Here is a 15,466-nt window from a genome sequence, read left to right as displayed (position 1 = left end):
CCAGTGTCTCAGTGATCCAGTCCCATCCACGTTGTCTCTGGGCCCCACAAAGCATCGCCTCCACGCCATTGTTTCGTGCATCTTGAGTGTCCTCAGAGGGCCTCCAGACTGGCCAGCCTGAGCTGACGGGGTTACCTCCAGACGCACCAGTTTCCAGTTTGGCTTATGCTCTGGTTATAAAGTTTCCCGGGCTTTGTGCAATGTGCCCCAGCACTATTTTTTCCCATAAACCACGTCATTTTTAGTGTGCAGTTGTAGTGGAGACACCTGTACTTTCCTTGGGATTTGCTATCTACGTGCCTCATTTACAAATCCAAAGCTTTCATTTTAATATCTTGCTTAGTTTTAAAGAAAGGAAATATGCTAAACTTTTTCTAAAGCATATTTAACAGTATCCCTATCATAGGTAACTATGTTATTAAATAACATAACTTACTAAGTAATATGTTATTACTTATAAGAAATTTGGTTGTATAGATGGTTGGTCTCAAATTAGAAGACCATATAAATATTCTGTCTTTGTGAGCACCAAAACGTAAGAATTTACAGTCTCTGTTTTTGGAAGGGAGAATAAAAATACAACACCAAAAGGTATTTTCTTTTCCATTTGAAATTGTTTTATCTTAAAATAGATGAAAGTATCAGTTATTTTCTAAATAGTTTTCTTTCTGGCCCAGAATCTAAGGTGATTTCATATTTTAACACAATGTTTATGGTTGTAATTACAGATTCATTAATTAGATACATGCCACAATTTCAGCATTGCATTATTCTCTAGTTGGTGTTTTGGCCCTGGCCTACCTTACTTGGCAGTTTCTCTTTCTTAAGAAAAAATCCTCTACCTCCAGATGTCATTCCTATACCTCTGGTTTTTCTTGGCCCTGAGATTTAGGAAGCATGTCGACTCAACTTATAGATGTTGTTCTGAGTATATGCTGAATACCCTAGGAATGGTTTATGTAGTTCAAGATCTGAGAGCCACTATGCCTTAAATTACAGACAAGAAATAAAAAATGGTTACGTAACAGAAATTTTCCATTATTTGCACCTGGATTAGCCACCTTTCAATATTTCTTTTTTTAATGTTTATTTTTTTATTTTTGAGAGAGAGTGTGTGTGCAAGCGGGGGAGGTACAGAAAGAGACGGGGACAATGGATCTGAAGCAGGCTCTTCACTGACAGCAGAGAGCCCGATGTGGGACTAGAACTCACTAACCATGAGATCATGATCTGAGCTGAGATCAAGAGTGGGAGACTTAACTGAGCTACCCAGGCGCCCTTCAATAGTTCTTATAGATGATTCAACCATGCTTGCTTTTTATGACCAGTAAGTACACTTTTGGGTCATGCCCTGTACCACCCTCTATATTCGCATGTTCCTATACAACACATGCTGTTCTCAATATTAATTACATTAAATTATATAAATGTGCACCCAAAAATGTTATTAGATTTATTACAAAAACCATAGAGAAATGATTCTTTAAATAATCGATGTTTAAAAGTTTTATTACTCCATTCTAGATGTCCATTAATATGGCTTTGATTTGGGAGCACCTGTGTGGCTCAGTCAGTTAAGCATCCAACTCCCGTTCTCAGTTTAGGTCATGATCTCACGATTCATGGATTCAAGCCACCACTTCAGGCTCTGCACTGACAGCACAGACCCTGCTTGGGATTCTCTCTCTCCTTCTCTCTCAGTCTACTGCCCTCTGCCTTGCTTTCTATCTTCCTCTCAAAATAAGTAAAAATAAATGTTAAAAAATATGGCTTTGATTTTTCAGAGTTTCTCTTGCTGTTACCAACTAACCTGCCCCCAAAGGACAAAGGTATAAAGTTATTAGGCCTGGACTGAGACCTAAGGAGTGTAAGATTTGGAAAAGCTTGCATGTGTAGGTAGATGTACCATTATGAAGCTATATTTTCTTATATGACAGGCTGGTGGAGGGTGGAACATAGAGGGGAAACATCATTTCATGGCATTTACTCTAAGTAAGCAGCTGTCCTCTGTATTCATGAATTTGGAATACTAGGCATGTGTTTAAGATAAGTCACTGTGTCTTCAGATTTTGCTCCTGTCAGCAGCTTTTCCAGGTGGCGTGCTAATGATGGTTTTCTTTTTTATAAAGGGCAATCAGATTCTCAGCGGCCTCTCCATTGAAGAATATAAGACCACGTTGAAAATAATCAAGCAAGCTATTTTAGCTACAGACCTAGCACTGTACATTAAGTAAGCTTTAAGAAATATTCTGAGATAAATAGGTCTTGGAAGCATTTGCATTGTTTCAAACTTTTCAAATGCATTTTGGGAAGTTTTTAGATTATAAAGACAAATGTCCTGGCAAATCAAATATCTTGTTTTTCAAACTATGCTGCAGTTTCTTAAAGGAAGTCAGAAAAGCCTACTCCTTTGGCATATGACTTAATGCTAGAAATTACAGAAAACAGAGTCATTTCTGATATTTATCTACTGCTATGCCTTTGAAGTTCTGTACAAGGTAAATAACCATGCCAAGGTCATTCCAAGCTAGGTTGTCCAACCTGAAGGTTATAGAGCCCATCTTGCTTTTCCTCCTTTCCTTTACTCCCCCAGCTTCTGACCATGTTACAGTTGTTTTATACTGTCATCTAAGCCTAAGTGGGCAGGAAAAGGAGCTAACTGCCAGACACGTAAATCTTGTTTCTTTTTATTTGATTTTGGCAGAAGAAGAGTATTAATATAGAACTTTAATTAGTGAAGTTCCTGACTCAAAAATTAGAGTGCGCATTAGAATACTATTTGTCATGCATGTCTACATTTCCCTGTAATTAAACTGCCTCTCTAAAAGCGAGAAAAGACTTTGCTGCATTTGGGCAGGCATTAGTTTCCCACACGCAGACTAAGATCTTTGCTGCACGTGTAGGGGTGAGAGGAGGCCGGCAGTCACACTTAGGAGATTCCCTGAAGCCCAGGCCTCTCTCCTTATGCACAGGGATTCATATGTGTGGCTTTAACCACTCTTATGGGAAGTAAAAACAAATAGATACACAAAAACACATACCCCAGGTATCTACTGTTGTACATCTAAAAATAACTGCACCTAAAAGTGTCTGCATCCGAAAGTGTCATGCCATTGGATTTGGGAGCACTTTAATTAGGATAAGAGAAAATACAGCAACCTTCAGTTTATTTAAAATGATTACAGAATAAAGAATACAGAATAAAGAATACAGAATAAAGAGGATCAGATTACCAAGAATTTAAAAATACCTGTAACCACAAAGACTTCCCAGCCTTTCCAGACCACACGGGTCTTTCTTCTGGACCCTTCTGCAACTTGTTTTTCATTTTTGGTACTCAAGTCACATACAGTCAGTTTTGTTATATAAGTTTTTCTTATGTTTGTTTTGTGTCTCTGACTAGATTTTAAACCTTGTGAAAAGAACTCATGTCTTACAACTTCCCAAGATGCTTAACAGTGTTGGGCACACAGGAGGCATTCACTATATACTGAGTGAATAATAGTGTATACTTTTTACCCTATACCATAATGTCTAAGAATAAGATATAATTAATTGAACTGAAGCCATATAGATCTGATTATGCCATACTCAAGTCATTCTTGGCATCAAATTTTAAATTTGTTTTATTTTCTTAAAATCATGCTTACGAATTGAAATTACCATTGTGATCCGTAGTTAAAAATTAAGTACGGTTTTATTGTTTTACCCCAAGAAAATGGCACAAAGGAAGAAAGTGAGGTATTTTTTGCTTTTTAAATGATGATTTCTGTATCGGATTCTAAGATGGGGAAAAACCGTTAGAGATTTTTTTTTTCCCAAAAAATTTACTCCATGGGTCTTTGTTAGCTGAAGAAATAAGAGCCTGGGGACTCATCATAACTACCATATGTTTTTCTTTTACTTTGAAGGAGACGAGGAGAATTTTTTGAAATTATAAGAAAAAATCAATTCAACTTGGAAGATCCTCATCAAAAAGAGTTGTTTTTGTAAGTAGGTTTACTGTCAACGCTGAAGCTTTGCTCTCCAGTTAATTTTATAAGGATCAGACTTTATTGCAATTATTTGTTACAATGTGATGATCTGAAAGGCTGTCAGAATTCTCCGGAGTGTTGTATGAAGGGCTGAATATGAATATTTATTTGAAAAGAAATGCATTTGCGAATTCAAGTGAATAAATCACTCCTTTGTCCTAGAAGGACCTTTAAAATGTGCTGGAATATCACTACAAGGATCTAGGGTTCCCTCTGCTCACATCCCCAATTCTTTGGAATGGAAAAGCTGAAAATAGCACCCCAAAGATGGTGGGAGCAAGAAGGTGGTTGTGAAGTGTTTACTTCTCAAGTGATGGCAGAGTAGCACCATCAGGACCTTGAGATTTCCCTTTTCCTCACCTATAAGCTTGTCCCTCCATTCTAGCTATAGATACCATCCCTTTGCTGTTACTATTCCTACGTTTGTCGTTTGCCATTTGGCATGGCTAGAACTGGATCCGTAAAAAGAACAAGCGGTCAATAAAAAGAAAGAAAGAAAGAAAAGAATGACACAGAATACCGAATTCAGCACTATTACAATTCTGAAATCAACATTTCTTTAAATGGATTGATACTTCTTAGCATGCAAATGAAGATGCAAATTATAAGAAAACAGGACACAAATGCCTGGCTCTCTGTTCTATGTAACCATGCTTATTCCATAGCCTCGAAATGTGTTTCATAAGGGTCCCTTAGAAACGTAGAGACAGGTAGGGGCACCTGGCTGGCTCAGTCGATGGAGCATGAGATTCTTGACCTCGAGGTTGTAAGTTCAAGCCCCGTGTTGGGTGTAGAGATTACTTAAAAATAAAAATATTAAAAAAAAAAGAAAAAGTGTAGACATACTGTCATCATTAGGGAACACTTTTTCCCAATAACAACAAAGAAATCCAACCTTGGCCCCACGTCTGCTCCAGTTTCCGCTGCTCCATCCTGACCAAGGAACCTCTTGCAGAGAAGTGCCCATAGTTCTAGTGCTCATTGTCGCCACTTGAACTCATGTGTCCGATTTTAGTGAAGCTCATTTAGGAGCATAGTCTTCTTTGGGGGAGGCAGTTTATATTGGCGAGCATTGAAATCTTTGATGAAAACGGGTTTAAACAGTGATTAAAAATATCTCTGGTGCACTCACTTTTTCCAAGAGAGTTGGTGCAAGAGGTAGAGTAGCAGCAGAAAACCATTTTAAGGAGAACATGCTTTTAAGTTGGGTTTCCCAGCAGGCACAAGGGTTACCGTCCTTTGCCACAGTGTTTCTATATGATGGTGACTGGCCTTTTCTGTCTGTTTCTCCAAACAAATTATTACAAACAGGTATCTGGATCCAACAAGGGAAAACACATGCTAAATACAGAACCATTTTCATGCACTAGTTGTGGTACCGAGTTCTAGAGCGCCTTGTCACCAACTCCAGAGTCCAGCATGGTTTTTACTTCTCTGAACAACAGGAAGACTAAAGAGCACTGTCTTCTATCCCTCCTTTCGTCTGGCACATAGTGTTTTTAAGTCAGAGCTTTTTACATAGAAGTCACTGCACATGTTGAGTGCTTTGGGATAACCCACTCTAATTCTTGCTCTCAGAGACCTTATGTCAATAGGATATCTGATGTTATCCTTTAATGGTTAATTATTAGTAATCAATGCATTTTCATCTTACTGTCACTGAGAATGGAACACCAAGGTGAAAAAAAATAGTAACAGCAGGCACGTTTTTACCCGGGGGTTAATAATTTCCCTCGTGCCAATCTGAAGCTCAGTGAGGCATTTTTAGGGCAAATTCTAATCGTTCAGTGGGCAGCCAAAACAGTGACACTCCGCTATCACTGAATCAGCCACACTTCCATATAAGTTGTTTCTGTTTCTTCTGTCTTTGTAAACTGCCATCTTCATAGCTTAGGAAGCTTTCATTTAACCTTATTACCAGTAACTATTTACTGAGAATTTATATTCACATAGAAAGTAAATAGTAGTATTGGGCTTCTTTTTCCCTTAACAGAGCGATGCTGATGACAGCTTGTGATCTCTCTGCAATTACAAAGCCCTGGCCTATTCAACAACGGGTATGTTGCTTGCTGACAGTAAAAGTAGTAATTAAAAAGCCAAAGTAACAAAAGTCTGTATTCTTAAAGGTAGCTTATAAAGTATTGGTGGGATGTTTTATCTAATTTTTAAGTAGTATTAAAAGTAGACAATTGGACATAAACAGGTTTTCTTTCTTGGAAGATTCATTAGCATTTACTAATATTTATAACATATTAAGAAAGACAGCATCTATACTAACACAGCAAAACCTAGCTGCTGATAATCTTTAATTCCAGTACTACTTCTGGCTCACTTAAGAATGCTTTTTAGCACATTTTCTTAATAACCTTCAAAAGTAGAAAAAGCAAATTATTTTTCTTATCATTTTTCTTTATGGTTAGCCTACCGTGCTATACCTCAGCCCTACCTAAGTAGGCATTAGTGAGTAGAACTTAAACATTTCCTAAGTCTTTTAAATATAGGAAGTGTTGATATAAGGTGTCAGGAAGGATGTAATCAGGGCCTGTGGCTAGAAGGCTAGAAATATATCCTTCTCTCTAAATAAGTAACTGCCATAACATTTTGCAGAGGCAGTAAAGGCCCTCGTCTCAGAAAAGGGATGGCTATACATGCAGTGATATATGTATTGTGGTTTTGTTTTTTGAGACTGTGTTTTGAATCCTGAATGCACTACCTGACACTAATGACAGTCTGCTGTTGGTCAGGACTCAGATCTGCGAGTCATGGAGCCCAATGACAGGTTCACCTCATGAAACATACATGCTGAGAAAACAAGATCAGAAATGTACTGTCCATGTGCCAAAGCTGACATGCCATAAGCACTCTGGAAAGGTGGTCTTTACAGACTCTGCTGCTCTGTAACACACGGGACTATATGCCCATTTCCAAATAGGGAAGGGAATGGAAGAGGGAAAGAATTTGTCTTTTCGTTTATCCTTTCTTCTTAATCAGATCCTAACAGGTAGACCAGTGAGGTTGGGGTCCAGACATAAAAAGCAATACTAAAAAGCTTCTATAATTAAAACAGTTTGGCATTGGTGACAGGCCAGTGGAGTACAACAGAACTTTGAGAACTGTGTAGAACATTTAATATATAATAAAGGTAGCATTTCAAATAACTGGGGGAAAAGACTTTACTGAATAATGTTAGAGTGACTTTTACATCCTCTATAACCAAATGGCAAAAGACACAATTGGATCTATTCCACATACTTAACTTCCTAATGGAGCATAGAGTTCCATCTGGAGAATTAAACCATGGAAGTACTAAATAAAAACATTTGTGGAGTCTTCTATAACTTAGGAGTGAGAAAACTTTGCAAACTATGACTCGACATGCAGAAACAATGGAAAAGACTGATAAGTTTGATTACATAAAATAAAAAAAAAATAAAACTTTTGCATGGCAAAATATAAGCAAAGCAAAAGTCCATGAGAAACTGGTAAAGATATTTGCAACTTATATTTGGTAGATGACCTTAATATTAAAGAACCTGTAAAAAAAAAAATAGAGAAAGAAAAGGCCAGCAACCCTACAGAAAAATGGGCCAAACATTTGAACAAAAAGTTGATGGCTCTTATTTTATGCAAAGGTTCTCAGAACCCCATTCATAAGAAAAACTGCAAATTAAAACTTTACTGACACACACACAAAAAAACTTGTATAGAATCTCATAACAGCTTTATTCCTAATATAGTAGTAGTATCCACAGCAGACATGCTCCAGGACCCCCAGTGGATACCTGAAACCACCTGAGTCCTTATACATACTATGCTTTTTTTCCTCTACAAGCATAACTGTGGTAAAGGTTAATGTATAAACTAGGCACAGTAAGAAATTAACAACAATAACTAAAAATAGAACAATTATAACAATACTGTAATAAAAGGTATGTGAATGCGGGGTCTCTTTCTCAGAACATCTCCTTGTGGTGATGGGAGATGATAACGTGAGAGGAAGTGAGGTGAAGGATATAGGCATTGTGATGTAGCGTTAGGACCTTCCGAATATATATCAGATGAAGGATCATCTGCTTCTGGACCACAGTTAACCCCAGGTAACTGAAACCATGGGAAAGCAAAACTGTGGAAAGGGGGGACTACTGTAGTCAAAACTAGAAACAACCCAAACATCTTATTAATAGGAGAATAGCTAAACATATTGTAGTCCGTTCCTTATTCAGTGGAGCACTGCTCAACAATGAGGAGGAAGTAACCACTGATACATGCAGCAACATGGATGTGTCTCATAAACACTAAACGGAGCAAAAGAAGCCAGACACAAAAGAATGTCCTGTGATTTCATTTATATGAAGTTCTAGCCTAGGCAAAATTAATCTACAGTGAAAGAAATAAAATAGTGATTGTGAGCAGAGGGAGGAAAGATGAGGCAGGAATTGATTGAGAAGGGTCATAAAGACGATAAAAGTAGTCTATATTTTGGATGAGGTATTTGTTACATGGTTATATGTGTTTGTCAATACATTGAACTCATGGTCTATGCAATTCACAGTATGTAAATTCTATTTGATTTAGGAAAAAAAACCCTGAGATACCATTTCTCAGTACCGTTTCTCAGTTGGCAAAGTCCAAAGGTTTTATGATATACTCTATTGGGGAAGTTGAGGGAAAACAAGGAATGAAAAATACTGTAACTCTTGGGAAGTTTATACATATACATATTCATTATTTATCATTACTTCTAGGAATCTTATCCCAAAGATACACAGGAAAAAATATAAAAAGATATTTGTACAAGGCTATTCATTTTAGTGCTATTTGTAATAGTAAAGACTATAATAGCAAATACTCATCAGATTACTGATTGAATAATTTGTAGTACATTTACACAGTGAGTTCTATGCAGCTGTAAAAAGAAATGAGGATTATCTGTATACTACTGTGGAGTGATTACAAGGATTTCTACTTTTAAGTGGAAAAAAAGCAAGGTAGAGAAAAAGTATATGGTACTCTACCATTTATCTAAGAAGAGGGAAAAGGGGTCCCTGGGTGGCTCAGTAGGTTAAGTATCTAGCTTCAGCTCAGGTCATGATCTCACAGTGAGTGACTTTGAGCCCCACATCAGGCTCTCTGCTGTCAGCACAGAGCCTGCTTCAGATCCTCTGTCCCCAAATATCTCCCCGTTCATGGGTGCGCTCTCTCTCTCTCTCTCAAAAATAAAAAGAGAGTAAAAATGAATATATGTAGATATTTGCTTAGAATTAAAAAACCTGGGATTAACCACAAAAAAGTTAATGATTCCCTATAAGAGAAGGGAGAAACTGTAGTTTAAAATCATAAAGTTGAATTCTCAGCATTAAACCTTAAAAGTAAAATGAAACAAATCTGGTTTCAGTTGCAAAACCATAGTGAAAGGGACCGTTTCATTCCAAGTGACATTAAAACAGTAATTTGACCATGTATCTCTTAGTGGGAAGTACCCTAAAAGCAGAAAGGAATTACCAAAAAACAAAAGCCTTTAAAACTGTTTTCAATATGTTATTTATTAGTGGTAATTTTAAAGAGATATTCAATCACAATTGTAGATGATTTGGGATAAAAGCAAATAAAAAAAATTGTATTGGTATTGTTGAGAGCTAGGACTGTCAGTGTGAGTGGAAAGGTAAAGATCTAAGGTGGATTACGTTATGCAGAAACACTGTAGTCCTGATTTGAACTGAAATGTGTGAACTTCTGTTGTGTCCTAGCTCTGTCCTCTAAAAGGGTTTACAAATGCTGATCAACCTGGTAGTAATGAGCAAGCCTAGTTAGTGCCCATACTGAAGTTTCTAAGTACCTCATTAAAGGAACAAGAGCTCCAACAAAGAAATGTCTCGTTGCAGTTTTAAAGCAGGAAATGTACAAAATGAGCCTAGAGCATCTTCTATCAGAAAGCAGCAAAGCTTTCAGAGACTGATAGGATTGTTCAAAAGAACAGAGATGCCAACTTGCTAGGCTCCCACTGGCCAAAATGGAATAATCTGAGTTTCAGTAAGGATTGAAGTACATTAAATATGTTTAAATTTAAAAGTTGAAAATAATAATAAAATAATAAAATAAAACCTTCTCTGGTCATCTTTGATAGTTGCCTGGGAATCAGGTTATTTTTTATGGTAATTAAAGTGGAGAAAATCAAACATTTCTGCTTTTCTTTTTTTTTATCTCCTGCTTTTCTTACACAAATTGTACTTTAGGGTAACTAAATAATTGATGTGGGGAACTTTCTTTTTATCGTACTTCAACTAATAAAAGAAAAAAGAATGATTGCTTTGAATATCACCTTTTTGCAGCCCTTAAGGTAGTGGATCTACTAGACAAAGATCATTGATGTTTGCTAATATCACAAAAAGAGAGGCAGCCAAGCATTATAAAGCTCTTAATGGAAGTACACAGCACTGCCTATGAAGTAGTCAAAAAAACAAAAATTCAGTCTAGTCAAGCCTCTAGATCTCATTACCATTGTGTAGAAATACGGGGCACAGAGAAACAGTAATTGACATCATAAGAATGCAGTCAGCAAAATACAGATAGTAGGAAACTGCAGGATAAACAACCCAGTTTATTTAACAACAATAACAAAAATTATAAGGAAAAATTTTTTAAATAGAAAGATGTACCTGTAGATTAAAATTAATTTAAAAGGCCCAGCAATCACAATGTATGCAGCTATTTGATACTGTTTTTCACAGCACCTGTTATAACAGGTGCTTAATAAATGTCATTGTTTATGCATACAGATGGGCAGTCACTGTCTTTTTCCCACTCATTGCTAAAGTTGAAATAACATGTTGCTTTTTTTCTGCCTATGTGATTAGATACATATTTAAAGCAAATACAATATAATTTCTATTAACTCATTATTGTTTTATTATAATTTTGCTGATGTGGTTGAAAGCTAGATTTGATAGATTTTATTATCTTTATTCAAAGTTTCTATTCTATAGAGTTATGTGCTTTTAACTGCCAAAACTTAACCAGTTATTTATTTCAGATAGCAGAACTTGTAGCAACTGAATTTTTTGACCAAGGAGACAGAGAGAGAAAAGAACTCAACATAGAGCCTGCTGTAAGTCTGAAACCTTGTTAATAGGAATTATTTTAATACATCTGTTTAGTGTGGACTTATTACACTTCTATGAGATCTTTCCTTAAGAATACTTCTTGGGGCACCTGGGTGGCTCAGTTAGTTAAGTGTCCAACTTCAGCTCAGGTCACAATCTCATGGTTTGTGGGTTCGAGCCCCGCGTCGGGCTCTGTGCTGACAGCTAGCTCAGAGCCTGGAGCCTGATTCAGGTTCTGTGTCTCCCTTTTTCTCTGACCCTCTCCTGCTCACGCTGTCTCTCTCTCTCAGAAATAAATAAAACATTAAAAAATTTTTAAAAAGAATACAATTTCTTTTCATTTTATTTTTTAAAACATTTTTCTTATTAAAAGAATTACACATGTTTATCTCAGAAAACATAAGCAAATAAAAGAAGACAAAAAAGACTCTTTGGTTCATCATACTGTAGCTACTTTTTTGTAATTTGTTTTTATTTAAATATCATAAGCTACTTTTCATTCTGACAAATGAAATGTATATCATGTCTCTTATTTCTAGTGATTATCTGAAATTGATGCAGCCATAGTCTACCCACTACCTGTGGGGTGATGTTTGCAGTGTTCACTGGCACTTTGAGAAACATCTATGTTGCTAACTGTTTCTGTGCCATTTTTCATTATCTTGTTAGGATAAATTCCTGTAATTGCTGTGTTGAAGGGCACAGATTTTAAAGGTTTTTGATACTATCTTGTTTACATAGAGTATGGATCTCACAGACAAGAAAAAGATCCTTCTCAAATCATTTTTAGCTTTTGGAATGAGTTTTTCCTGAAAATGGAAGCATAGTCATTTTTTTAAATTCAAATGGTCATTTATTGAGCCCGTATAAATGGGACATGGTTATGACCCTCCCCCTCTTCTGTGTACAGTTTCATCCACTCTGCTCTTTAGTCTCGGCTGGGCACATCCTCTGTCTCATTAGTCTTTCACAATTAACTCAGTGTCCTATAATATAACGGTAGGCTCATTCAGAAGCTCAGAATCTTCTTAGAAAGTAAAATAGCAGAGTAATGGTAACAGCTAATGAGGAATTTTCTTCATTTTAAGCAAGTACTGTGACAGACTCATTGCTTCCCGTGGGGGTGCTGTGCTTGTCTGGTGCTCCAGCCATGACCTCCTGGGAATAAGCAGAATGACATCTGCATAGTCGTCACTAGAAGGCTCTCTGTGTGAACTGAATTGTAATCGGCTGTGGCCTGAGTGGCTTCCCCCTCAAAGCGGAGGGTGTTTGATTCCACATCAATAGACAATCCAAAGCCTGTGTGTTCTCCAAATACACGTCAGTGGTTGACTCTAGAGTAGTGATGAATTCCAAGGGTAGTGTGGGAAAGTCAGCCAGGATGAACAAGGCAGAGGATCAGGGCCTTTCTGAGCATGGTGCTGGCAGGGAATGCAGGAGTCTGGCAAAGGAAGGAGACAGATAGGCAGGTATCAGGCTTTCACCAGCTAACGCGGTGATTCATGTTTTTGGAGCCAACTTGCATTGTGGTTCTTTAAGTAAATACAGATCTGTGTGTGTGTGTGTGTGTGTGTGTGTGTATGTGCGTCTGTTTCTGTGTTTGTGTTTTCAGGATCTAATGAACAGGGAGAAGAAAAACAAAATCCCAAGTATGCAAGTTGGGTTCATAGATGCCATCTGCTTGCAACTATATGAGGTATTTATACAAAAACACTAGACTTGCTAAACTTAGACTGTATGAATTAAAACTTCAAGTAAATTGAAGCGATAACACTAGGCCTTTTTTTTTTTTCTTTTTTGGCTGATGAACATGCTGTTTGCGTTGAACAAGGAACACATTTTGTATTTGATTTTTCTCAAAAACTTTAATTCATCGATGTGTAACTGTCTATTGAGTGCCTACTATGTGCTAGACTAGCAAATGGATGTAGGAACACTTAAAAGGATTATATGCCAGTGCTACCTTACGGAGGTATATTGTGTATACTTTATGTCAGCATATTCTTCTAAGTTTAGGCCTCAACAAAGAAAAAATTATCCAGCTTTTTCTCATTATATAGTGTAGCTTTCATATTGTCAGGAAAATTTCTTTTAACGATGAAAAGGAGGTAGCTGGAAGAATATTACAGGGTTCCATTTCCTTGCACCTACTGGCTTGGGATTTTTATTTTTTAGGTAAAGATATTCTCCCTAAAACATCCAGTTTACTAGTTTAGATGTTGATGCCCAAAATACAGAAAATAGACGCTATCCTTGTTTGTAAAAGATTAAGTAGGAAACTGTCTTCAGTTTTAATTATTTGGGAAAACAGCATTTATCATAGAGTTATCATAGAATGTCAAAACTCAAACCCTAGAATCTTCTAATCCAGACATTTTCACAATTTAGTAACAGTTTAATCCTACATTGCCTGTGTGTGCAAGGATTTACTTCATTTGAATTTGCTGTTAAATTCTATGTAATACTGATATGTACTTTTACTGTTATTTATTATAGAAGTAGTAATGTTCTCACTGTAGAAAAATCAGAGATTTATAATTCCAGTACTCAGACACTACTGTTAATATATTATTGTATATGCGTTGACATTTTCATATTTTTTCATTCAAATTTGCTTTTTGGAATTCATAATACATCATAATGTATTTTTAAAGCCTGCAAAAGAGTAACATAATCTGCCTAGCCCTTTTGTTCAGTATTTACGTTATTTTCAGAGTTTCTCTATTTCAAAGAAAACTGCAGTGAACATTCTTGTATCTAAATACGTATGGTGCTATAGTTGGTAAATAATAATACCATGCAGAATTATAAATCAACCTTTGTTATAATCTTGAATACAAGTCCATTTTAAGTACATTATATAAAACTATTTTATAGGAAAACACAAAACGGGGTGCCTGGCTGGTTCAGTTGGTTAGACATCTGACTTTGGCTCAGGTCGTATCTCAAGGTTCATGAGCTCAAGCCCCATGGCTGTGCTGACAGCCCAGAGCCTGGAGCCTGCTTCCGATTCTGTGTCCCTACTTTCTCTCTTGCCCCTCCCCCACTTGTGCTCTGTCTCAATAATGAATAAACATTAAAAAAAAAATTAAAAGAAAAAGAAAAACACAAAACCGAAGCAGCTCCCAATTACAATCACACTTAAGGAGAGCCATCTGTACTAAAAAAAAAGAAAAAAAAATAGCCAAATGTTTTGTTACCCTGCAAAGTGGATTCCACACAGATCCATCTCTAGCACAGCTCAGTCACATGATTTTGGAACATGTGTGTTTCTCTCCAGCACATACTCCTTGTCTGTGGAATCATCTACAAATGATCTGCATATTTGTTCACACAGCTTGTGAAAACCCCCAACAGTGGGCCTGCTTCTGAAATGAGTGTGAGATGTGGCTCTTTGAAAAAGGCCTGGGGAGAGGGCTTATTTCCTGGCTGCCTTCTAGTTGTTTGCTTTTTTTTTTTTTTCTTCTTCAGGCCTTGACCCACGTTTCTGAGGACTGTTTCCCTTTGCTGGATGGCTGCAGGAAGAACAGGCAAAAATGGCAGGCTCTTGCAGAACAGCAGGAGAAAATGCTGATTAATGGGGAAAGCAGCCAGGCCAAGCGGAACTGAGTGGCCTATTCACGCAGAGTTGAAGTTTACAGATGGTGTATTTTGCAGTATGTCTAGTTTTGCCATACACTGTACAGATTTAGTGTATACTTTGCCACTGCTGTATTTTTATTTTTGCACAACTTTTAAGAACATAGCATGAAATGTTTTTAGGGGACTATTACATATTTTCTGTATATTTGTTTTATGCCACTGATCTGAGATTATCAATGATACCCACTCTTAGCACATGGATAAAAGCGCTGTTTGTGATCCTTTGTGTACTGCAAAGTGCAAGTTGAATTCTTGCACTGAGATTGTTTTGTTATTCATTGTTTTGGGGATTTTGTTTTTTGTTTTTTGGGGTTTTTTGCTTGGGGATTTTAAATAATTGCTTTTGTGTTTTCCGAATTATCCATCTTGTAAAGAATGTTTGGAATCTTCTTTCTCAAAAATAGGCTAGGAGAAAATTGAATGTATTCTGTGACATTTAAAACCTTCAAAGGATAAAGTGTTGTTGGCTGGGTGGATTTTAAGGGGAAAGGACACTATTTGTCAACAATGTATTATCTTCACAAAAAAAACTAAAACTCTTAAACAGATGGAAAGTACTAGAAGACAGTATTGTAAAGAAAAGGTATTGTTTGTTTTGCTCTTTTTGTTAGAGAGCAGGAAGGGAGAACTCTTTCATTTCACATACATCTATCCAGAGATGACCCATCAAACCATTTCAGTCTGACCTAT

General features: G+C 36.8%; 1 protein-coding gene across 7 annotated transcripts in view; it reads left to right on the top strand.

The window, feature by feature from the left end:
* Nucleotides 1-15,466, top strand: part of PDE5A (phosphodiesterase 5A) — a 142,424-nt gene that overhangs the window by 125,293 nt on the left and 1,665 nt on the right. For 3 of the 7 annotated variants that reach the window (XM_039253808.1, XM_039253811.1, XM_039253810.1), the window contains exons 16-21: nt 2,130-2,230; nt 3,912-3,989; nt 6,028-6,091; nt 11,065-11,139; nt 12,747-12,830; nt 14,606-15,077. In XM_039253808.1, the coding sequence (XP_039109739.1) occupies nt 2,130-2,230; nt 3,912-3,989; nt 6,028-6,091; nt 11,065-11,139; nt 12,747-12,830; nt 14,606-14,743 (540 nt within the window). In that variant the 3' untranslated portion in view covers nt 14,744-15,077. Of the gene's footprint in view, nt 1-2,129; nt 2,231-3,911; nt 3,990-6,027; nt 6,092-11,064; nt 11,140-12,746; nt 12,831-14,605; nt 15,078-15,466 lie in introns of those variants that run through there. The other 4 variants (XM_039253809.1, XR_005532019.1, XR_005532018.1 and 1 more) reach the window with 4 other exon arrangements.

The sequence above is a fragment of the Hyaena hyaena genome, unplaced genomic scaffold (genome assembly GCF_003009895.1).
Source record: "Hyaena hyaena isolate Hyena2069 unplaced genomic scaffold, ASM300989v1 scaffold_466, whole genome shotgun sequence".
Lineage (NCBI taxonomy): Eukaryota > Metazoa > Chordata > Mammalia > Carnivora > Hyaenidae > Hyaena > Hyaena hyaena.
Note: the sequence above shows the minus strand (reverse complement) of the source record. Positions and strands in the feature narration are given on the sequence as shown.